Here is a 25,331-nt window from a genome sequence, read left to right as displayed (position 1 = left end):
AAAATTTACCTCACGGACCCTGAAGTTTGTGTTTCATGTAACACAAAAGAGGAAAACAGAAGATGGAGAATTAACGCTGTCAAGATAACAAAGAAAATGGACCTTGCATCCAAAGGCTGAATGGGTATCAGTTGTGTGAGATGCAAGAACTGCAAGCTTGGACCTGAGTTTCAGCCAGGATGAATTTTCTTTTTCAGGACAAGTAAGAAAGCATTAACTTTTAAGTTTCTGGGATAGTTAGGATGTGTGTCAAATAACGATACCAGAAGTGGGTGCCTGAGTGATATGCAGGATTACAAAAGGTAGTTTTTGAAGAGAAGCATAAATGGGTTCAAGAGACAGCGCACCCTGTTACAGCTGTGATAAATTTGAGGCAGTGACAGCCTTCAGGAAGGTACACAGTTTTAGTCCAGAAAAGGGGTGAGTCTAGAGCAGAAAGATAAAAAGCAGTTGTGAGAAAAATCTTAATGATGTTCTTTGGATAGGATCTTCTGTGAAGCTATTTTATTCGCAATTGCAATGGCGGGCATCCTGCAAGCAGGAGCGCACAGTAGAAGTTTATCGTAACGTTATATTCCCTATTACCAACACCTAATTTCTCCCATTTCCTCACTGGCTGAGTTCTATAGGTACTACAGTACAAGTACTACAGAATTCCCAGTCCAGGTTATCAGCAGTTATCCCCGTGCCTGTACTGTGTGCTGTGTCTGTCGTGTGTCTGAGGTGTCTGTGGTAGCCTCCCTTCTCCCCAGTGCTTTGCAGAGCCTGGCTATTTTATTCACAATTGCAATGGCAGGTGTCCTGCAAGCAGAAGTGCACAGTAAAAGTTCATCGTAACCTTATATTCCCTCTTACCTGACACTTGTTTTCTCCCCTGTTTCCTCACTGGCTGAGTATGACAGGTTCCCAACCTACTTGATGCACTTCTGTACCATATATGTACAATTTTATTTGACAAACCGTTAATTCCTCCTCTTCCTTTTTTTCCTTTTTTTTTTTTTTTTTTCATTCTTGTGACTAGAGGGACCATGATTTTTCTTTTTACTGATTTTATACTCCTCATCTTGTTTTTCTTAGCTATCCTCCTTATTTTGGGACAGTGGGACCTTCCCCTTATCTGCTTAACATACTCCCCCCACTGCTATGCCACATAATCATGTTTGAATATGCAAGGTTAGTGTAATTTTCCACTGCAAAAACACCTTCTATTGCAAAAACACAACTTTGCTTCTCACATCAGTCACCTGTAAAGAAATGGCTATTGAATTTCTGTTTGCCGGTGATATTACATAGAAGAGTCATACTCTCACGCTGGCCATCCCACAAGTGTTTTGTAGCAGTATGCTGTAGATCATGCAAATCAAAATTCAGTGTTTGATTTTTCCCTTATGCCTAATGTTTAATCCCAGTTTTCACACAGGGTTATCTATTAACACTCTGTAAACAAAGCATTATTTATTTAAGTGTATCGTTCAGACTAGAATCTTACTTTTTTCCAAAATGGAAAGCCGTCTATTGCTTTGTATTTTATTATCGATTCCTGCCTTTGCATCATCAGACCTTTTGGTAACACATGTCAGAAACATTAAGGTAAGTAATCAACCATGTGTGCGACTCCCATTCTTCGGAGATTAATTTCCTGCCATTTATGAACATTTTCCAGAGAGCTCATACAGTGGTGCCACCAGGAGCTTTGTGTTCTCTGTTACCAGTGAACACAAGATCAGACTTGGGACTGAGAATGGTTTGCCTCTAATCAGCCCCAGTTTTGAATTAGCTCTGAAGAAGCTCTCCTGTCTTTTTTAAAACATCACTTTCCTCTGTTTTCCTTGTCATCACCATGTAATGGTAAAATGTTTTAGAGCTTTTATATTTAGATGTGTGCAATCAGTGCTGCAACTGAACCTACTATATAGTATCTGTATAGAAATGCAAAATAGCAGTGAAAAGATGCCTTCAAAAAGAAATGTAACAGAGGTATAACAGGACATCCAGATAAACATCTCCATGGTCCAAGTGACATAGTATGATTTTGTGTAAAATTTATGTGAGCATAACATGGAATATATCTGTGTCCGAGATTCTTTTTTTTTGACAGATTGCTGAGTAAGGCAGTGCTTCCTGATGTTCTGCCTAATTTTTTTCAGTTAAGTTGCAGGCCACTACTCCTCATCTCAGGAAATTATTTCCTCTGTCTCAGTAATTAAAGCATGTGTAAGTTACAGAGGGCAGATCTCCTCAGGGAACATTGTTGGTTATTGGGCAGAACAGGACAAAGCAATTTACGGTCAGTTTCTGTTGATGTGGTTATGGTCTTTGCCAAAACTTTTTCTTTGAAAATCAGGATAATAATATGTCTATCTTTTTGAAGTCAGCTTGAGATTTATAGTTGAAAATTACAAATGCCAAGAATTCTTATTATTTATCTCACATGTAGCCCAGATACAGGGTAGCTTGTTCCTCCTGATTACTATACTACCTGTTGTTCTCTGTATGTCTTGCAATGCTAAAGATTTCCTAAACAGAAGATGGCCAAAGCCCTGTGCTATGTTACATCTGTACATGCAGAACACTACAGAAAAAAAAAAAATGGTTGATTTTCCCAGTTCAATTCTATCCTTTATGCAAATATAATTTTGTTGAAATGGGAGATTGCTGTATATTGTGAAGGTGTCTGTCCCAAACCCTGTCTTAGCTCCTTTGAGCAGGTAGTATGCTAGTCATGAGTGACAAAGCATGACTAGGAGTCTCTCTGGTACATGGCTGATGATCTTCAGGCTTTCAAAGCTGCTTTTAAAGCCATAGTCAGATAAATAAAATTGGTAAAGCCAATCAGCTGAAAACTGAAAAAAATCCAAATCGAAGACCCCTAAGTACACTTGTACATCTTGTTCCTATACACAAAGCTATTAAGGGTAGGATTTTTTTCTTTCTAGAAATAAACTACCCCTATAATTACATATTCAAAGCATGGGTACATATTCAAAGCATGCACCCATGCTTTGAATATGTATTTCTAGGTGACACAGCTTTCCTTCCATAACCGTCTCATCCTGGCAGCACTGAGACTCCTAGAAAGGTCATGAGCAAGTTCTGTTTTCATAGCTTAGTTGCGTTATTCTCTCTTCTATGTGATTTCCAATCAGCATCACTTGGAATGATGGACTCTTTAATGTTGCTGGTGATTTCAAAATCATTTTCACACCTTATTTTTCCTATGCAATGCATAGGGATTTACATAAATACTTCATTCAGTCTTGTGTGTTGCTGGAGGTCATTTCAAATTAACTGTAGATTCTTTGCTCAGTCTCTTAGAAATGCTGTGTTTTAGTTTCCCAAGGCTGTAAAATCAGGGCTTCTTTCCGCAAGTACTGTAATAGGAGCCCTCTTTTCCCTCCCTGTATTCTTGGGTGTTCAAATTCCTATTTTCTTCTACTTTTCCTCTCCAATTTCCATAGATAATTAACACCTATATTCTTTGCTGTTGCCACAGCAAAACAGTATTAAACAAAAACTGAACTTATCACTGTTATATAAATGAAATAAAAACATTCCAATAGTTGTTGCAACTGGCAAATATGGGGAAATAGAAACATTTTATCAAGTAACTGTAATTACACGTCAGAGGATATTAAAACGACCTTGATGTTAGTGAGGTCTCTATCTACAACCGAGTGAATCATTAAGAATGAAAAAAAACCAAAACAACACAGAATTGCAGAATCATCTAATGCAGCCTTGTAATCAAATCAGGGTCAGCTGCAGTAGGTAGCCCAGGATGATGCCCACTTGGGTTTGAATATCTCTGTCCAAGATCAGCCCAAGTATAAGCCACTAATAGCTTTCACTACAATATTTTTCTGTATTTTCTTTTTCAATGAGAATGGCAGAGTAGCTCCAAAAGTATTTAGAGAATCAGACCAGAACTGTTTCAAAACTAGTATAGAATCCATAACTTTGTTAAAGAACATGCACAGCAGCAGTTCTGGAAAAATTAAATGCAGTTAAAGTATTTTTTAGTTTAGGAAGTAATAGAATTACAGAATTTGCAACAAAAGAACACCTTTTTTTTTTTTTTTTTTTTTTTTTTTTTTTTTTAAGTCTGGAACTCCTTGATAATTCCACTTTAACAAAAAGGTTGTGCAAAACTAATTGACATTTCAGATACTTGAGCTTTTCATTTCCAAGTATCCATACCTCAGATTGCAGGGGGAGATGATTAGCTATAATGACAGTACAGATACTGAAAAGATAATTTCAGTTTTGGAAAGGGAGCATTTGAAATGGTGAGTGTACAACACAGACATTAAAAAAGCCCAATAAGTTTGTGAAGCAGGAGAGACATACACACAGAAATCACCTATGTGGCAATAACAGTTTGAATTATGAACTGGCCAGACTCTTCCAGTATTTGAGAAGCCTTCCCCAAATCTCTGTAATACCACTGATTTAATATAATGTCTTGGGAAAAAAAATAAAATAAAATAAAATAAAATAAAATAAACAAAACAAAACAAAAAACAACAAACAGCAACAACAAAATCCTTTGTGTCTCCATTTCCAACCTGCAGAACTCCTAAACGTGAAAAGTAACAAAAGCAGGGTAACCAGATATGTACCCAAGATATACATCTGACTTGTTATCTATGCATCTTTAACTCTCTATTTGGTAGAGCATGTAAACATGGAAAAAAAAAAAAAAAAAAAAACTTGCACAAAATGTGACCCTCTTGGAGCCAAAAGAGATAAGGCATTACAACCACACTTACAGGAATTGTGTTGTGCAAGCTGCTATTTTCACATGATCCTGCAAGAATTTTTGAAACCTGGTCTTTCTTTCAGATCATGAGAGTACGTGATATTTTTGTAGGGCTTCTGATATTTGCACTCATTCTGAGAGCAAACACATGGAAATCAAAAAAACTACCTTTATTTTTTTTTTTTTTTCCTCCCTGCAGCCTTTCATAGCAACCTCTCTGTGAGCCTGCTGAATTGTCATCTTACGTATTTGTGTTAGCATCAGAGGCTGGTGGGGTGAAGCAGTCTGAAAGAGTGTAAGGACGGGTCTGCCTGATAAGTAGGATGTGTGTGTGACTGGAAAAAATGTGCAAACCATTTTTTATGCTATGATACAAGCCTTTTTTTCTCCCAAAGGAGAATTGGTTTAAAAAGACAGAATGTGTACCACAGGTCCTGACAACAGGAATTCCCACAAACAAGATGTCTAAATGCAGCGGTCATACCTTAGTCATGATTTTTTTTCCCATTTTTTCTCGTTACAGAAGCGAAATGCTGAAAATGACTTGGTGAGTAGTCTTGTCTTTTATGATGGCTTGGTTCTGTTCAGTCTATGGTGAAAGATGCATGGTGACACGAATATTCTTACGGTGTTCACAGCATGTTTCTGTGAGCCCAGTCTGAGCAAACATATTTCTGAGTGTGTGCGACATGGGGAGGAGCCCTGAGTTGCTTGTTTTAGGCAGCAGGACTAATGAGGCTGTTCTTTTCCAAGCTCTGATGGAAACTCCTGTAGATGGAAAAAGAATTATAAAATTATTTGTTACCGCTTGTTATATTTTAATAGATAGCAACGTTGTTTGAAGTCACCTCCGTGTCTCTAACAAACATTTTGATTTTATGTTGTTATTTGTAAGGAGGACAAGAGACCAGATTTCTGAGGCTGATTCCACTTGGCATCTGAATGCCACTTCAGCAATGCTAAATGCTTTGATTTTGGGAAGACCTTTTAATCAACTAGCCAGAGATCAGGCCTAGCATAACAATCACAAGCTTCTTGCCACTGCTGCTTTTGTTGCAGGAAGCAGACCTTGTTATTGCCTCCTTGCCTAAGGAAGCACATCTGCTGCTGCCTGTGTTTTCATATAGTCTCCAGCAACCTTACACCTGAGCATTTAAAGAAATTCAGTCTTGCCCTACTCATTTTCTTGCTTAAAGGCAAATAAGCCCCAGTTGTGAGAAAATTGAGGCTAACAAAATGGAATTTGAAGCTCATCTGGAACTGGTTAGGTCTATTTTTACATGAGATGACTCTTTGCCCCTGCTCTGGGAGCCAGCCACTCAATTGATTATAACAGTCACAAAGGCAGTGAGGCAGTGGTACATTGGTTGTGCTGTCTCTGACTAACCACGAACAAAAATCACAGTCTCAGTAGAGGGAAAAAAAAAAAAAAACAAAACACACCACCACCAATAACAACAAAAAATTCTTACACTGGTAGCATCTTTGCTGTGGTGGCAATGTTTTGTTAAAGGGGCTATTGTTATGACTCCTGGAACACCACCACCATGGTGGTGTGACAGACCCAAGGAAACACAGCTGTGTCCTGTTTTTTATCATTAGGTTTTTCCTGTTTCACTTTGGAATGATAGCCTCTCCTGTAATGATTTCTTTCTAAAAAATGTTATTATGGCTGATTAACACAGACAGCAGTATAACAGCTAGCTCTTTTTTTCATTTTTCAATCCACAGGTTGTCAATGGGATAGAAATCTATAGCATGAAAATTGACAGTAAAGTAACTTCCCGATTTGCCCGCAATGTCATCACCAGTCGAGCTGTCAATCGTGGAAATGTGCACAAAGAAGTCTTCTTTGATGTTGAACTCCCTAAAACAGCCTTCATTACCAACTTCAGCATGTGTGTAGTTTTTAAAATACCACTAGAGTAAACTCAAAATCTGTACAAATGCAACTGGAAAAAAAAATAACCATAAAGCATTCATTTTTAATTTGCTATTTGATTGATTTCTAAATGTCTCCAGGGCAATTTTCTGATACTATTAACTTAACATGTAAGATACCTAGGGAAAGGCAAACACTGGTACATCTATTAAAAAGATGACTCAGTTTTGATTGTATTTATTCATCATCATGGACCTTAGGGAATGGAAGATCTTATCTGGAGATCCATTCACGTTTTCAGAAATACTATTTACTTTACTCTGATCTTATCAAACAAGAAAAGCTCTATTACTGAATTTCCCTGATGGCATTAAATTTTAACTTCTCTCTTCATTTTGAAATCAAATTTGAATTAAAAACAGGAAATAGATGAAATCATTCCCTTACATTTTTATCTTAGTTGCAATACTATGCAATTTTAACAGCATTTTTAAGTTTAATTCAGTTTAAACACATCCATCTCTGCTAATGACACTATGCTTGTTTTATTTTCAGTGAAAAGAAACAGTTGCTTTTAGGGGACAATCACTCTAAGTCATGCTAGACCTTTTATTTTAGGATGAGATTAATCCCCTGTGAAAAATGCTTGCTTAATGGTGTATGGAGTCTAAGGATGAAATGTTCAGCTGTAGACAGCTTTCTGTTAGATGAGATGAGATGACCAAGCTTGCTAAAGTGTAGGAATACAGAAGGTATAAGCAGTGTTGCTATTAGTCCAGTTTTGATCTAATTATTTTCAAGGAAAATATTGCTTTAGTTTCTCTGAGGTACTGAGCACAGAGCTCTTCATTCAAGCTGAAGTCACTGAGAAGGCTAGTTTGTGTTTCATTGAAAATGCTCAAATCTTGGCAATACCATGTTCCTGAAAATACTTGTTAGCAAACCAATCAATAAACAGAGAATTGCCTATAATAACTTTTCATGTATCAGTGCAAACCATTCAGCTAAACCAGGCAATTTTTCTGCAGGACAATTGATGGTGTCACTTACCCTGGATATATAAAAGAAAAAGAAGCTGCCAAACAGGAGTATGAGAAAGCTGTTTCAAAGGGACAGACTGCTGGTCTTGTCAAGTAAGAATGATGTCTGGTGTGGCTCCCACACCATTATCCTGTAGCAAATTGTGAGATTTGTAATACCTTGTTCTGGCATATTTCTGAAGTTTGCTTTTTACAGGACCAAAGGAAAAGAACAAGTAATTTAGAGTTATTGTAATATTAATTATAAAGAAAGAAATACAACTTCTGACTCAACAGGCTGTATCTGCAGTTAAGGATAAACTGTTTCTGCAGCTTGTGCTAACTGCATATGATCTGTTCCTGGGATTAAGCTAATTGGCAAACTTAAATAAATTCTACACTGTTTGACTATGATTTTAGCAATACATCAAAATTCCCATCTTTGTTTTACTCCTGCACCAACCAAACCCAAGCAGTAAATACTGTGAAAAAGCATAATATTCTTCTTACCCACTTAAATACAGGGCTTCAGGAAGAAAAACAGAAAAGTTCACTGTTTCAGTCAACATTGCAGCAGCCAGTAAAGTCACTTTTGAACTCACATATGAGGAACTGCTGAAGCGACAGTTTGGAAAATATGAGATGTTCATCAAAGTAAAACCGAAGCAGCTTGTCAAAGATTTTGAGGTAGATGTCAAACTGTGTCAGACTGGATACTGTAACTTAAAAGATGTTGAGATTCTGTTGAAAGTGGAGTACCATGGTCATTCCCACTGGCCCACAGATGAACTAAAGGCCCATGATAATATTTCCAGTGAACCATTTGGGGAGTCCCTGCCAACATGCTTTACTGCAGGTTTTTATTTGTAAGCCTGGCAAGTTAGCTCAACTACTAAGCCTTCAAAAATAATGATATACAGAAAACTGAAAAGCCCAAGGCATTTTAATTGCCTTGGGGCAGAATAGCTCTTAAAAATACCTTCATTGCATAAACTATGCCTTTCTCACACCACCATGAAACTACATCATGCTAAATTGCAGTGATATATATATTGTATTTTTGAAGACCGTTGCTTTTGCATGCCCAAAGTGTCTGATTACTTCTATCTACCTTGCTAAAAACCATTCCTAAGGCAAAATCGTTCTCCTTTATTTGCCCAGAAAAATCTGTGTAAAAAATCATTACAAAACTCAACACCTGGAAATTCATAAAGCATTATTTTAAACACAATATGATAAAAAGTACACTGAAATGTATGTCAAAGGTAGGCATGGCTCACAGCTAATGACAGGGTTATATTTTAGAAGGACTTTATTTGACATTTGGTATTTATTTGGTATTTATTTGACATGAAGGTATTTATTTGACATTTGACAAAATTCTGCTAACTACTTTTCAAATGAGTTACATTTTCATAAAAGCATAAACGTTTATTTTGTTTCTAATCTCTATGTAGAAAAAGGTATGTTTGTCTGATAGTGTATCCACACAAGTGTGGTTTTGGACTTCTGTTATAAATTACAAAAGTACGTTTCTTTTTCTTTCAAGAAAATCTCTCTTTCATACCCATAGTTGCCTTCTGACCTTCCTGTAAATGACTAAATTGATATATTGTGGGTGAGTCAATAAAAATAATTTTCAATTAATAATTTCAGATTGATGTAAGTATCTTTGAGCCACAAGGCATCACTGAGCTGGAAGCGGAAGGAACATTCATCACCAATGATCTGCAAAATGTCATTAAAAAAACTTTTTCAGATAAAAAGGTACAATGTCTAATGCCTTCCCAAATTTATTTATTATGGTTATAACTCTGAAATAATACTATAAGTGCAAAAGTACTGTAATGGCTAGCAATGGAAGTGAGCGGATAAAAAATAAAGGCTTGTCTGTGTAAATTAACTGTGAATTCCAAGCTAGCAGGCTGAAGGCCATCTCCGTGCAGTTCAGAAGCCACTTAGTTCCAGTTACTAACATGGAACTATACCCAGAGCAGTAGGCCTTGTCCCACAGCAGCAGTTGTAAACCTGGATACCGGCTTCACTATTTCCTATGGAAGAACTAAGTCAGTAGCAAGTAGATTTCTCATGTATGGGGGTGGCAGAAGAAGTCCTAAGTCATAGATTGCCCAACAGCCTTATCAAAGCTATCATTCAGCGTGGAGGGCTAAACCAAGGAACGTGAAGAAGAAAACATATGGAGAGCTCTAGGTAGCAGCCCTGAGATATCAGTTACCCATCAATAAATATAAATAAAAACTAATACCTCAATAGATAAAACAGATTATTCTCACGTCTGTGAATATAAATATACCAGTCTTAAGAAATCACAAACTTCTTTGTGTTTTGTAAAAGTTTTCAGCTAAGATTCAGATCTCCTGAAGGTTTTTCTTTTCAGGGGCATATTTCTTTCAAGCCAACTCTTGATCAGCAGCGAACCTGTGCAAATTGCTCACAGTCTGTCTTGGATGGAGATTTTACTGTAAAATATGATGTGAAGAGAACAACTCCAGATAATTTGCAGGTAAATTTGACAGCTGACAGTTTTGCACTGTTGAATGGTCTTAGCTTGCATGGTAAATGTCAAGGAGCAGTGAAACCCAGTCGTTCCCTAAGGGGCAGAGAGCTGATTGTGACAACACGGCTTCAGCACCCAAAAGCCCAGTCCCCACAGAACCTGAGCAAGGCAGACCCAGAAAAGGAATTTAAATTCAGACAAGAGTCCAGGTCATCAGGGATATCTGTGGTGATGAGGCAGTCCAAGGTGAAGGTGGGAAGTCAGTTAGAATGGGATACAGATCAGTGGGGTCCATGGACAGACATAGGTGAGACTGGTCAGGGCTATTAAAGCCTGTTAGTCCACTCAAGAGCTACAGATTAAATCAAAATAATTTCTTCTTTATCCATTTTATCTTTGTAATATAAAAAAAGCTATTGGTTTGTTAACATTTTATTTTATTTTTTATTTTTTTTAGATTGTCAATGGTTACTTCGTACACTTCTTTGCACCAACAAATCTTCCACAGTTGCCCAAGAATATTATTTTTGTAATAGATATTAGTGGCTCAATGTCTGGAAGAGAAATAGAACAGGTAAGTTACTACATTACTATCAAGTCCCGATGGAAGAGTCTCTGTTGTGGTGGAAGGGACATGGTGACTTAGGGTGAAGAAGCTACACTCAGTGCTTTTATGCTGCGGCCTTGCTAAGTCTCTGTACTGTAAAAACTAGATCATGTCTTACTGTAGAACAAAATTCTATACATTAAGTCTATATATTACTTAGAAATTTCATTATTTCAAAATTTTCAGATATCTACATTTTCAGAGAGGTATCTCATATGTGCTGTACAGTTCCAAAAATAAAATGCTTCTATGGTATTATGTGCATTATCTGTGTTGCTCATTCTGTCTCCTCCAGGAAGCAGCAGCTCTTTTCATAGCTAAGACTCCTCACTCTAATCTAATGCTCAGAACTTTAAGTTTTTGGCACTGAATCAAAATATCTACACTTCTCACATGTGGACTTCTCCATGAACCTGTAACTGCCCATTTCCCAACACCTTAAATTTGCCATGCCAATTTGTCTCATTCAACAATCTGACACAGGACCTGATTTTCTTCTCAGCTACACAGATTTACAAGATGTAATTGCAACTGTCTGATTTCTCTAGAGTTACTCTGAAACAGACACAGGACTAGACAGGATAGAACAAGCTCAGAACATGTGCAAAACATTCTGTGTAAAAGGAACAAAAGAAAAAAGTACTTGAGAGATAAGGCATGTAACACCTACAAGCACCAATTTCTTTACAGTTGAACTATATGTTAAAATCTCTTCTTCTTATAGACAAGAGAAGCACTTCTAAAAATCTTAGATGACATTAGAGATGATGATTTCTTCAATTTCATACTGTTTGGTAGTGATGTACACACTTGGAAAGAAAAATTAATCAAGGCCACTCCTGAAAATTTGGATGAAGCAAGGAAGTTCGTTCGGGGCATTGACACTAAAGGCAGTAAGTACTTTACCGGAGCTGCTAATAGGTTATTGAGTAAGTTAATTTATCAATTCAGTCTGTGAACACAATACTACAGCTTTCTTTAAAAATTATTACTAATGGGACACTCCTGAGCTTAAAATTGGCTCCGTGCATATCTGTTTTTCCTTATGTTTTCAAAGCTCAGTTATTTTTGCATCTAAACATCCTCCTGCTAGCAAACCTACACCTTTCCTCTTTATAATGTAGTGACATCTTGTCAGATTCCTGTGAAAAATGGTCCTTTATTTTGACTGCCTCTGTTGAAGCCAAATTTCTCTGTCTACCTTGCAGTGACAAATTTATATGGTGGTATGATGAAAGGAATTGAGATACTGAATGCTGCTCATGAAGAAAAGTTTGTGCCCAAGAGAAGTGCTTCTATAATTATCATGTTAACAGATGGCCAACCAAATGTAGGTAAGTTTGTGTTGTTAACAGACTGAATTAACTAACAAAACCCACTCAATTAAATTTTCTATCATCTTTGACTTTTGATGCGGTGTGTTTTTTCATTACTTAATTGCTGCTACACCAGCTTCATGCCACTAATCAGCTCTTTGATAGTGCCTCTTAAGAAATCCAAACACCACTAATTACATTTCATTTTATCTATCTATGAAGAAACTTAACTCTTCTTATGGTTTAATGCAGGCATATCAAATACTGAGGATATTCGGACACATGTGAAAAAAGCCATTGAAGGAAAATACCCTTTGTACAATCTTGGTTTTGGCTATGGTGTTGACTATGGTTTCTTAGAGAAGATGGCACTAGAAAATAAAGGATTGGCCCGTCGAATTTATCCTGACTCTGATTCAGCTTTACAACTTCAGGTACAGTAATTCCAACTTAAATTAGATGAGAGGTGTATTAATTCAGGTAAATATACAGATATTTCTTATTTTGAAGTAAACAAAAAGCCCAAAGTGTACTCTAGTACTGACACAATGAAGAATATGCTGTAATCAGAATATTGGTTGCATTTAATTTCCTTTATAAAAGGAGAAAGTGGAAGGACTGTAAAAGGGAGATGAGACCCTAGGCTATGAAAGAGTGTTCAAAGCCTGGCACAGGATGGAAAAAGACATGGTTCTGAAAGACACGTTGTTGTGTGCCAAATCATATAAGCAAAATTGCTGCAATCACTATATCTATCTCCCATACCTCATAGATCATGTGGTTAATGTCATAAGAGAAGAGGAGAATGACAGAGTTTAAGTTTAAGAGTTCAGCAAGTGCAAGCAGGTGTACCTTACCATACTTCTGAAGCATTTTATAGCAATACCACCCATTGAAAAGATTGCAATACCATCCATTGGAAGGATTGACCAAAGAATTTGTATACTGGTTTTCATTACAAGCTCAGTCAAAATCTAATACCTAGTCTCCTTTGGCTTATGTTATGATTTCAGTATCTGCAGGTAATAGGTCTAGAAACACTTTTATCTAATGGGAGGAGCTTGGGATTCCTCTTGATTAACACTGATTGAACTCATCATCCACAGCATGTTGTTCTTGAATATTTTTCCTCTGTTTTAGTGAGGCTTGAAGGGTCAATATATTCTTTTTCATTTGCCTTTTTTGCAGATGTTTAGGCCTTGTGCTCTGAGATTTAACAGAATATTTACATATTTCTTCTAAAATACATTCTAAGTTTTTACTACTGAAATAGTAGGACATGTCTGGGTACAGATCTACCACTGAAATAAATAAAAAAATCTAGTTAAATGTTTTTCTCTTTTTATCCTGCAGGGTTTTTATGATGAGGTGTCCAATCCCATGCTCATGGATGTGGAGTTACACTACCCAGAAAATGAAATATTAGGCTTAACTAAAAACAGTTTTAAGCATTTCTATGATGGGTCTGAGATTGTGGTGGCTGGACGCTTTGCAGACATCAACCAAAACAGTTTGACTGTAGATGTGAAAGGTGAAGGTGTAAGTATGTATTTATTTAACTGAGTAAGGTTAAATAAATGCTATGTAAAATATCCAAGTGTTCAGAGCTGGCAAAACTTGAAATATTTTACAGGTATGTCTTTATCTCAGTGGAAGGATGTATTACTACATATGTAACAAGTAAATGCACCAAAGGCATTAATTTTGCAACTGCTGGTTACTTGCCTAAGAATCCTACCTGGTGGTAGGATATTTAGTGTTCACAGGCAATAGTCTTCACTGGGTGAGGAAAACTGATGGCCAAGACAGCTGAATATTTGGTATGCCTTCCTCTAAATATAGAGGTCTACTTCTAATATGAACCAGGTGTGAAGGTCTTGATTTTGAAAAGTTCTGGATATCTCTGGCTACTTATGCTGCTGCTAAGTTTCCTTATTTCCAATAGGCTAATGATGTCCTGTCATTTACTACACAACAAGATGCAGAACAAACAGCTAAAGCTTTCCAAGAACAGGAATACATATTTGGTGATTACATTGAAAGGCTCTGGGCTTATCTCACAATTGAACAACTCCTGGAAAAACGGTAATTAAACCTAGAACTGCATTTTCAATTAAACTATTAAGCCACGTGACTGGTGCAACTTCTCGGATGTAAAGCTGCAATTCACAACTATTTCCTCTTCTCCTCCCCAACCTCAATATTCCTATTTCAAGTAGCAAGTTAAATTATTTTAAATTACTGAAAATATAAAGCAATTTTGCCCTTCTCCACTGGATAGCCAAGGGAATCAGAAGTACTTTTAGATTGTAACAAATACACCTTCCTGATAAATTAGCTGCAGAGAAATGATTTTGCTTTAAAGAAAAGTGCATAAATTAGAGTTCAGTCAGTAATTTAGCAATCATTGATGCCAGGAGTCTCTCCCTGTGTTCAGCACTGCAGCTACAGGAGAAGAAAAGGAGAATCTTACAGCTGAAGTCCTGGATCTCTCACTAAAGTACAAGTTTGTAACACCACTGACATCCATGGTGGTAACAAAGCCAGAAGACTATGACAATCAAGCTGGGATTGCTGATAAAATGACTGAAGGTATAGACATTTTCACAGTTTTGCTTTATCAAGGAAGCCAAATATTCCTTTGATGTTTCCCAAAAGAAAGACTTTGTGTGGGGCACAATTTTAAACATGCATCTGAAAAATCTATTTTCAAAGCCTTGTGTATGTATGGCTTATGCAAAATTACTTTTCATTTTAAAGCTCATTTCCATCAAACCATCCTTCACTACTAATTCATACAGGTAAAATATTATAAATTCAAAATCGATGTATTTAAAAATAAATGTATAAATATTACATTAAAAAAGAAGCATTTCTAATCTAATAATTCAGCTATATTCAGTTTTGGTCACATCACTTTTGCCTTTATGTTTTTACATACTTCAGCTTAGAAGTAATTGTAGTAACATCTTTCTACATGAAAAGGGTCTATTGCCATGAGACCTTCCTTGTGCAGAGTATTTTAGGTTGTAAAATCATGACAATAATACCTGTAAAACATATATATTGCAGAAAGAAAAACAGTTATTGAAAGCATACAATTTATTCTCATCTCCTTTGATACTTTGGCCAATGATTAACTCCTTGCTCAGTAAATCATTATACTTTCATACAATTCAGCATGTCTGTTTCACCTGTGTGAAAAAGAGTAACTCTATTCCTCTTTAGTGAGAACAAAGTAAGACAAATACTACCTATCTTCTCAGTGCACCCCCAAAGACATTCTACTATAATGTATATTTGTTGTTTGAGGCATCTTTATCTCCCTAATTCAACAGGTTTGTCAAACCTCCTGTGAGGCTTTCCAATGTCATCTATTACCATGTATTATTTTTTCCTGAAACCCTTGCCTCCTGCCCCTAGTTTTGCCCTAGTTCCTCCCAGGCTCTGTCTAGGCTCTGTGCTGGATTCTAAATGAAAAACTTGCTTATCTCCTGAATTTGGCGTGATAACCAAGACTTATTTTAAGGCTTTTTAACTTAACAGAAATGCTTACTGAAGGTTAGTGGGGATTTCTTTCAAGTGGAATATAAGCCAGTTAATTGCTAGGTACCCTACAAAATGCAATAATTCTACAGGCATGGTGCTGATAATTTTTTTTGCATTATTTTTTGTAATTATCCTAATGGGATACTGATACAAAAACACTTGTTTAATTTGACATTAAACACAAATTTAACTTAACATTCAAGTCATTATACAGCATAATGACTTTGTAGTTTACAAGTGAACACTATGAGATGGAAAACTCACGCAAACATCTGACAGAAATGGCACGTACTTACAGTGACCTTCAGTTCAGGCCTTTATCTGAATCTCTTGTCAAGAAAATCCTCTATGTATGTTGAAAGTATACACGGTGATAATGGAAGAATATACTCAAATCACTCCCACTGTGTAAGGAAAAAAATAACTTTCACATATACTGGAGTCTAGAATCACATATAGGATTACTGAATCAGCCAGTCAATATTTGTAGAATGAAGCAAATGCCTTGAAAAATTGCAAAAGAGTAAAAACCAATACGGACCACTTTGTGATATGTAAATGACATGATGATAAAGCAATTACTAATAGTATTCTTGTTATATGCATAGTTAATTATGGATTTGCTGCCCACATAACAGCTTTTTGCTTTCACTGTGTTTCTGTTTGCTCTGTATATATTGAATTGTATCATTGGGAAGAAATGGAATTTTAAAAACCTGCAGATACATGGTAGAATTTGACAATTCAACAACAGTTTAATTTTTTGTTTGTTTAGAATATATTTTAACAGAGTCAGAATCCTTCTTGTTTAGTCACACAACTTAAACTGTAAATTTCTCTTTTTCTTCCTTTTACTTCCTGTTCACCCGTGATAACAGCTGAAGGTATGTACACTTCCTGTTAAATTTGCCTAATGTTTTTTTTTAAGTCTTGTAGTTGGATTTATTCCCCAATGATTTTACAAAAACATTGTTATAGATTAAGACACTGTTATAATTAGATTAAAAACTGTACAGATAGAAAATGTTGTGATTACTGTTTTCAGTTTCCTAACTGCAGCATCCCATCATCACAAAATTCAGGCCCAGTACAATTAAGTTGCTTTCCAGAGCTAGCACTGTTGGCTCCCAGATACCTGCATGTAGATGAGCATCCACACAAAGATGTCTTCATTGTTGCTGTGTTGTTGCTTCTTCAGCACAACACCCTATCTACAGACACTGTTCCATAGATTCAGATGTAAAAAGAGAAGACTAGAAATACCTGGGAACAGGTGGATAAATCTTACTGACTTTACAGTAGTACAGTTTGGAATAAGGCACAAGGGAATTAGAAAAGGACCAAATTGTCCCAGCCCTAAGGACAAATTGTATGCCTTTTGAGCAATAGCATTTTTGCTGTAAACTGGTCTGTGCTTTTTACCTGTTCATGACACTGTGTTGAATTCATTCATGGTTTGCTTTGTTGCACTACAAAAATCTAAACAAACTGTTTTTTGTTTGTTTGTTTTTGTTTTTAATTATAATTAATTTGGAAATTTATACATGACTACAAGATTTAGGAGTTGGTTTTCATGGAAAGAGGGAGATTGTCTTTTATTCTTTTCACCTCTAAAATAAAGTTTTCTTTCATTCACAGCACAGGCTGCCCCAGTTGTTATGCAGGGTAAGTCATTAATTCGAGTTTCTGAATGAAGAAGCATCTGTCAAAGGAAATTGATTCAGACAACTGAAACTGCTGGGGAGATGGAAACTACCTTGTCTGAGTTTACAACTGTATTTTAACAAATACTAACAATTTTTCCTCACTGCTACAATCACACTTAAAGACAGAACAAAACCACATCTGAAAAATACTCAGTGGAATAGTTGTTAAGGAGTAAATACCATTTCATCAAGCCAACATTTTCCTGGAAAGCTGCTTCAGAGGATGGACTTGAATTTGCATCTGCTTGGGAATTATATTAAGCATGGAACTATGATGTCAGCATCTCTGGCTAAATTAATATATTCAGTTATTTATACAAAGAGAAATTGTTTTATTGAAGAGAGTGAGACAGCAACTGACTCTTCAGATTGCTGGTTGAACAGTGCTGGAAATGGAAGAGTCATATTTAAGATTTAGTGCAGGAGATCTCTCAATCTCTCTCCCCATCGCTTTCTAGTTTTCTCAAGTTTTTTTTTTTTTTTTAAAGTCTCACATTCATCCTGTCAAAAGCAAATGTCAAAACATCAGAAATTTTAAATGGATAGTGCTGTTGCATTTCTACCCAGACTTGTTGATAGACAGCTTAATCCTTAAATCTGAGACATTTGCCTTCCTACAGACACATTGCTTGGGCTTTGTGGGGACACTCAAACCAAAAGAATCTGTCTCTATCCTAAAGCTTTGCTTGATTCAAAAGGGACACAAACTGTCCTTCCATTTTATTAGAAAAAAAAACACAACAGGATGGAATTTGCAATTTACCTAGCATATTAACTTTCTGACATCTTACATGTTCGGTGCAGATAGTATGTAAATATTCCATTTTGATGTGAGCATTTCTAACTTATTTTTCTTTGCACCCTGCAGCTCCACCATTATATTTATCAAGGCCCGCATGGTTTACTAGTGGTGAGTTAGTTTTGACTAATTTGAATTGTGTCTGTTCAGAAGGAAAACACATGTGGGTATTTAAGACTAAATCACACAATTCTTGGAGTATTTTAGACAATGCCTTTACACAAAAGCAGACAGTTTTTCACAACAGACTAGTACTTCAATTTACTTTAAATATCTAAAATGTTTTAAAGCAATTGAGTCACTGAGATCATATATGATCATTTTGTTAGCCCCCTTCCCATTGTCTAGGCTTCCCAATTTAGCCCCAGTGAGAAGGACCTGGGGGTGCTGGTTGACGAGAAACTCAACATGAGCTAGCAACGTGCGCCTGAAGCCCAGGTCCTTGGGACCCCACCACTCCTGTGGCAGATGGGCTGGACTAAGCTGGGCACAGCTTGTGCAGGGACCAGTTCTGCTGGTCCCCAGCATCAGCTACACTGCCACAACATTGAACATTCATGCAGAGCTTTGAACCTGTGTATCACTAAACAAACACCTGTGATTTGCTTTACAGTTGATGGCGATCCACACTTCATTATATCAGTGCCACAAAAAGAGGATGCCATTTGTTTCAATATCAATGAAAAACCAGGCGATGTGTTAAGTTTAATAAATGACCCAGTTACAGGTGAGTTTATCATTTTTAAACAGTAAATCAGAATACTTATATCAAAATGTCTTATTTCTCAAGTCAATTTCTCTCTTTTTATATTATATGTGCTATTTTTCCAGCAAAGTTAACAGAAGTTACTATAGCTGTGATAGGGTACCATTACCATGATTGTGTTTTCACTTCTTGGAGCAACATGAACTTTTTAACTGTCTTGAAAACCACCGTGGGAGTTGAGAGATGTAATTTGTTTCAGTGAGTAGAAGTAGAAGCAATAAAATAATGCTCAGGTTTCCATTTCACGGATTATGTGGCAAACGGAGACTGACGGCACACAGGCTATTTGTGCCCATCACGAAATTTTATAGTCTAGGAAATATTCAACTTTTATCAATAAGGTGGTTGTCATCTTTGTAAATGTCTACAGAACAGCCTCCAGAGCTCTATTCCTTTACTATACTTTTGCACAAACATGCACAAGTAATTCTGGTCTACTTTTCAATTTGGATTTGTTTTGTTGAGCTGTAACTACTGCAACACTCTTTGGCATCTCATCTATAAAATAGTATTTGTTGTTTCCTTATTACATTAGGCATCACAGTCAACGGAGAACTCATTGGTGATAAGAGAACAAATAGTGATGCAAACTCACAAAATACATATTTTGGAAAACTTGGCATTGCAAACAAATATCTGAATTTAAAAGTGACCGTAACTTCTGAGAAGATCACAATTCAGAATGGCAATGAAAAGACAGCTTTCACCTGGCTTGACTCAGTCACATTGCAACAAGAAGGGTAAGGCTTACGGAAAGAATATCATATTCCAGTGTTACATTTTTATACTCTTTTTTGGGGGTTGATCAAAAATATATAAAAATATACTTTTAAGTTATAAAATGAAAAAAAAAAAAAACTGATTCAAATCATGCTGGATTCAGTGCTCTACTTTGTTGTGTAATTGCTGAAGATTATTTGTAAATTTACCTGCTTGTAATAAGTAAGTGCAGAATTTGACTTGCAAACACTGAAGGTGTAAATCATAGAATCATAGAATGGCTTGGGTTGGAAGGGACCTCAAAGATAATCTAATTCCAACCCCCCGCCATAGGCAGGGACACCACCGACTAGATCAGGTTGGCCAAAGCCCCACCCAGAGGGGGACAATCAACTCCCTTAACCTGCTGTCCACGCCTCTCTTGATGCAGCCCAGGATACAGTTGGCCTTCTGGGCTGCAAGCGCACACTGCTGGCTCACGTCAAGCTTCTCATCCACCAGAACCCCCAAATCTTGCTCTGCAGGGCTGCTCTCAATGAGTTCTGCTCCCAGTCTGCACCATCCTTATGGATCCTTTCCAACTTGGAATATTCTATGATTCTATGTATCTATTAGAGAATCATTAATACCTGTCCAAAAGAAAGCTTAGAAAAGAAATAGCAGTATCTTCTCCTCCTTTACATTTTCATTGTGTTTTAGGACCAATCACTCTGTCAAAGGACAGCACTGCAACAGAAAGAGTTCTAGAGCAAAACTCTGATTCAGGATACTTTTTTTTTTTTTTAACGTCACTGATATCATCAACATAGTTGTCATTATCAGAAGCAAATATTCTTTATCCTAACACCAACCTAGACATTTCAGTTACTGTCTTTACTGAAAAACAAAGAGAAAATGGGGCAGGTAATATCCAGGCAAGAAAGTGATTGTTTTATCAATAACATTTTTAATACTGAGCATGAGTTGCAATATCTAAATCTCACTACCATATCTGTGATTAATTGTGCTGTTATGGGAAGTGTTTTGGCAGAAGCACCTTGCTGAAAAGTTTAAAGGCTAGGTAGCCTTTTACATTGTAATTTAGTGTGTCTTGGACTGCCTGTGAACACACACAGATTCACATCAACCGAACTACTAAACAACTTCATTAAAATAACAATAACAAAACACTAAGTAAGTTATAAAGTCACACTTGTTTTACATGTTTCATTTCTTGGTTTTCTTATCACAGCTGTTAACTCTTAACCCAGTGCCCTAAGGTTTATTTATTTATTTATTTATTTATTATTTCTCCTCAGTTTAACTTTGATAATTAACAAGGAAAAAAATCTGGTGCTCTCAATGGGAGGCGGTGCATCATTTGTTATTGTTTTGCACCAAGTATGGAAGAAACATCCTCTCCACCAGGATTTCTTAGGACTGTATACATTGAAAAGTCATAAACTGTCTGAACAGACCCACGGATTATTAGGTATGACTTCATTTGGCATTTTGAATATCATTTTCTTTCCTTGAGGCTACCTAATTTGCAGACACAATCTTGTATTTGGCCTTTGTGAACTGAAACAGAGGAGGAAATTGAGATAACGTTAATCAACCATATGAAGATTTCTGACAAAATATTCTGGGCTCTGGCTTTACACATTATCTTTTCTTAAATTCTCCTGCTGCTGAAATCACTAGCACCCATGGTTCTCACTGGCATTTTTAAACTTCTTATCTTGCTAAGTCCCACCTACAGATTCTTTTTCTTATTACACCATTCCTCCAGACTCTTGGATGGTTTGATCTCCCTTTTTACCTTTCTCCTAAGTACAAACACTTGGAAAATGCACATGCTTACCCATTGGTCAAAATTTGCCAAACCTCAGTTAGTGTACCCTTGTATGCAATAAAGATGTTAAGGTATATCTTGATTGGCTATCATCACAGAATCATAACAGAATTGTCACAGAATCATCTAGGTTGGAAGAGACCTCCAAGATCACCTAGTCCAACCTCTGACCTGACACTAACAAGTCCTCCACTAACCCATATCATTAAGCTCTACATCTGAACATCTTTTAAAGACCTCCAGGGATGGTGACTCAACCACTTAATCATATATTAAAATCACACAATGCCTTGTATTGTTTAGGATTATATTAATGTTAGAAAACATTGTTTTAATAGAAGACAAAGTTGGTATTTTAGGAATGAAAATAAAGGCCTCATTGAATCCCGTTTTCTGCCAGAGTAGTGGGTTTTGTGGTGTGCATCCTCTGTTGGAAAATGTTACGCTTCATCTGATAGCAGACATTTTACTTGCTTTTTGATTTTTCTTACAAAATCAGGTAAGCACAGAAAATGATTTTTGGGGTCAGTAAGTTTAGTTATTGTGGTAAATAACGAACTTCTGTGAACTTTTCTGAATTTTGGTAATGTGCTTGGAGGTCTGAGAATGAGCCAAGATATCAGGGATAGTATGTTAGGTTCAGGAATCTTAGGAAATGCTGTAATGAAACAGAAAAAGAGCAGAAAAAGGATGGTTTTTATGCTTTTCTGCTCCTCAGAGTAAAGGACTTGTCCAGACACAAAAATTATTCTGCTGTGATATGAATTGCAAATAGAAAGGCAAGTCAAGTAAAGCCCACATGATGTGTGGGTACACGGTGTTACTGACTTACGCATCTCATCATTATGTTCGTCATCTTTGAATTTGCCTCTGTACTCATTACAGCACTCATTAAATCACCAAGAGCATCCTACATCAGCCCAGGCAGGGCAAAAGTGTCCAAAAGCTAATCCTGTCATGACGTGAAAATTCCTTAGATATCAGGCTTGTTCTGAGGATAATCCTATCAAGTAATTTCAGAGATCAACATGTATTATTTGATTTAAAAAAAAAAAAGAGTTAAAAAAAGAAAAGTTAAAGACTTGGAGAGTGTGTAATAAATACAACTGAATAGGCAAGAAACAAAGCAAGGCTATCTTAAGGACTATCTAGAACAGACCAATTTTACTTCGCACTCTGAAGTTAGAACCTACATCCAAATGATATGCCCAGAATTCTAGTTCATAAAAATTAAATAATACCATAGGCATATGTTCAACCTTGCACCAAACTTGGCGTTTGCTTATGCATTCAAAACCCTGAGAGAACTTGGAAAACAGCATGGGAACGTAGAAATTCTGTGGTTTAAGTTTGTTTTGTTTCTGATTTCGTATGTGCAACATGCCTGAAATGGTAATTTTGGCTTCTATTTTTAGGACAATTTTTCCACCCCATTGACTTCACCATACTTGAAATCCATCCTGGGTCTGATCCCAAGAAACCAGATGCCACGATGATTATTAAAAACAAGGAACTGACAGTAACAAGGTAAAATATAATCAAGTCCTTAGAAGACACTACCTTGTCAATTTGTCTTTTCTGCTTCACTACTTCTGTGATTGTATTTTACCTTTCAGGGGCTGGCAGAAGGATTACAGAAAAGATCCTAAGCATGGCGTTGATATTCCTTGCTGGTTTGTTCATAATAATGGAGCTGGGCTAATAGATGGTGTTCATACAGACTATATTGTTTCCAGTCTGTTTTAAACAACTACCTCCAAAGTCATGCATACACAGAGTACTTTTCTGAAAGAATAGTACTTTTCACTTAACACTGCTGAAGAAGTGTTAATAAAGAAATGTTAATAATACATATGCTTGCCATGTTTGAAAATACCAAGATATGATAGATTCTCCTAGTTTTACTGTATTTGTGATGAAATTTTCAGCACTAAACAGCTATTCCTCATATCCTCAAATACCCTTATTTTACTATATTACTTTACTAGTTTTAAAATTATAACTTATAATTTTACTTTGTAAGTCATAACAGAAATATTCTATACAATTTTAAATTAATTAATGAGGTTAAAGAGTGATTTAAATAAAAGCATCAACATTTAATGCCTTGTTCTTTTATTCCAATGTTTTTAATGCCTGTTTCACAAAGCCTGGGATGCAATATGCAATTTGAAATTCAACACAAGAGGGCAGCTGACAGACCAGAACATATTTCGGGTTAATTCAGTAATACTTAAAGCCATCTAACCACTTGACTGTATAGTGGTGAGGGTTGGTACAGTGCCATTACTCAAGGTGACTGTTAGCAATGTGGTTTAGATCCAGGACTTCTGTACTTTGGTATTTTAATTTGAACCTAATTTTTGAATGCTCATATCTGTATAAATTAATGAAATGTCACAGTTCCAAGCAGCACTTACATTTCAGTAATAGTAGCTGTATTTTATTTATTTCTGTGTGTGCATGTGTGTTTGTAAAATCCTTTATTCAAATGAATGAAAAAAATCAATTCTAGACATTGTCACAGTGGCTAGATGGTGCTGTCTGTCTAAACTCAGACAAAAAAAATATGAAAGAAAACAATAGTTTCTACAGAAGGTATTAAGTTATTGAAAAATAAGGAAGGCAGGAAGAGAAATGAAAGGGTTGAGGAAGACTGGAAAATTGAAAGTGGTAAGCTTAAGTTTGCTTGGTTTTGAATATCTATTCTAAAATAATGTATTAGACAGAGCTAGAGAGAGAGAGAGTGAGCAATGATCCATTTTGGATCCTGTGGGACTGTCCATCTGGACTCATCCCATACCTGCTTACTCTATTAAAACAAACAAACAAACATAGTGGTGGACAGTAGATCTTGACCTACCTTTGCAAAATTTAGCTGCAAGGCAACACTGGATGCAACCTCAGGCAGAGTGTTCCTGTTTAATTTATGGGGATGAGGCAAATCACTAGAGGTAGGAGGAGTTTTGTTAGCTGTGACTGAATTATCAGTCAGAAGTTGACCTCAGAGGCTCTAGTCTACTTTTGAATGGCTTCTGTGACAGTTTGAGAAGCTCCCACTTGCACTAATGGAGAAAGAAAAATATGCTTTTTAGTTTGTAATTCTTCCAAAATTCCTGCAACATAGGTGATAGCTACAAACATAGTTAAAGGTAACGATAAGGAGAGAGAGAAATGGCAGGCAGTTGTTTACTCTTAGTAACAATTTTACTCCTTCTATCAAGCTGGTACAATGCTGCTCAAAGAAAAGCATATGAGACATAGTGTATATCCTGCATTGGAATTAGAAATTACAGAACTCTAAATGCTCATTATTGCCTGTGTCTGCATTCAGTCTCTAAGTAACAAGGCCTCTTGGGCAAGGGGAGGGAGTGTAGGAGATCAGAAGCCCATCAGAACTCGCTTCAGGACTCAGAAACAATAGGAGGAGAGTGACTAAACAACAAATTAAGAATTCAGGTGAGAAGAGTGAAATGAAACATGCTTAGAGAATGGAAAGCACACACACTGTGGGGACAAAACACAGCAGAAAGGATCTGTGAGTCTCAGTAACCAGGCACACCAGCGACATAAGGAGGCTACAGAAAAGGCAAACCTCTCCATCGGTACCGCAGGCAAGCATCTCTTGTAAGACCTGGGAGATTCCATCAGCTGTGGGGTGCAGTCCCCATGCAGCTCCGGGCACAGCCCTTCAACGCAGCCTAGGCAAATTGGCTACAGTCCAAAGAACAGGAGCAGCTTTGCAAACACATTGAGAAAAAACAAAAAACTATGCAAAAGTTCCTGTTTTGTAAGAAAGGCTAATCTTTTCTTTTCTCTCTCTCTCTTTTTTTTTTTTTTTTTTTTTTTTTTTTTT

At 36.5% G+C, this 25,331-nt stretch overlaps 2 protein-coding genes across 2 annotated transcripts; both read left to right on the top strand.

The window, feature by feature from the left end:
* Positions 1-1,460: 1,460 nt before the first annotated feature.
* On the top strand, positions 1,461-14,761 carry LOC309881954 (inter-alpha-trypsin inhibitor heavy chain H3-like). Its single transcript, XM_082768527.1, has 14 exons — positions 1,461-1,590; positions 5,283-5,306; positions 6,491-6,657; positions 7,670-7,774; positions 8,185-8,347; positions 9,317-9,427; positions 10,059-10,184; positions 10,636-10,752; positions 11,510-11,678; positions 11,994-12,119; positions 12,354-12,535; positions 13,455-13,640; positions 14,047-14,186; positions 14,539-14,761. Exons 1-14 carry the CDS (start codon positions 1,501-1,503, stop codon positions 14,744-14,746), a joined length of 1,914 nt encoding a protein of 637 aa, XP_082624653.1. The 5' UTR covers positions 1,461-1,500; the 3' UTR covers positions 14,747-14,761.
* Positions 14,762-17,292: 2,531 nt separating this feature from the next.
* On the top strand, positions 17,293-23,587 carry LOC309881957 (inter-alpha-trypsin inhibitor heavy chain H3-like). The gene is made up of 7 exons (XM_082768530.1): positions 17,293-17,315; positions 18,225-18,266; positions 18,769-18,882; positions 19,457-19,661; positions 20,940-21,112; positions 22,891-23,002; positions 23,092-23,587. The coding sequence occupies exons 1-7, from the start codon at positions 17,309-17,311 to the stop codon at positions 23,219-23,221; spliced, it is 783 nt and encodes a 260-aa protein (XP_082624656.1). The 5' UTR covers positions 17,293-17,308; the 3' UTR covers positions 23,222-23,587.
* The last annotated feature ends 1,744 nt before the right edge of the window (positions 23,588-25,331 follow it).

This window comes from Aythya marila, assembly GCF_965140915.1.
Source record: "Aythya marila genome assembly, chromosome: 10".
In the NCBI taxonomy this organism is placed as follows: Eukaryota; Metazoa; Chordata; class Aves; order Anseriformes; family Anatidae; genus Aythya; species Aythya marila.
The sequence above is the reverse complement of the archived record's forward strand: the minus strand, read 5'-3'. Positions and strand labels throughout refer to the sequence as shown.

Excerpts from the sequence above, each read along its gene's own strand:
- LOC309881957 (XM_082768530.1), top strand. Across the intron at positions 18,267-18,768 it reads GCCCGCATGGTTTACTAGTG|TTGATGGCGATCCACACTTC; the intron begins GTGAGTTAGTTT and ends TTTGCTTTACAG. Across the intron at positions 18,883-19,456 it reads AATAAATGACCCAGTTACAG|GCATCACAGTCAACGGAGAA; the intron begins GTGAGTTTATCA and ends TTATTACATTAG.
- LOC309881954 (XM_082768527.1), top strand. The coding sequence starts at position 1,501 with ATGGAAAGCCGTCTATTGCTTTGTATTTTATTATCGATTCCTGCCTTT. Across the intron at positions 10,753-11,509 it reads CTGGAAGAGAAATAGAACAG|ACAAGAGAAGCACTTCTAAA; the intron begins GTAAGTTACTAC and ends TTCTTCTTATAG. Across the intron at positions 14,187-14,538 it reads GAACAACTCCTGGAAAAACG|CACTGCAGCTACAGGAGAAG; the intron begins GTAATTAAACCT and ends CCCTGTGTTCAG.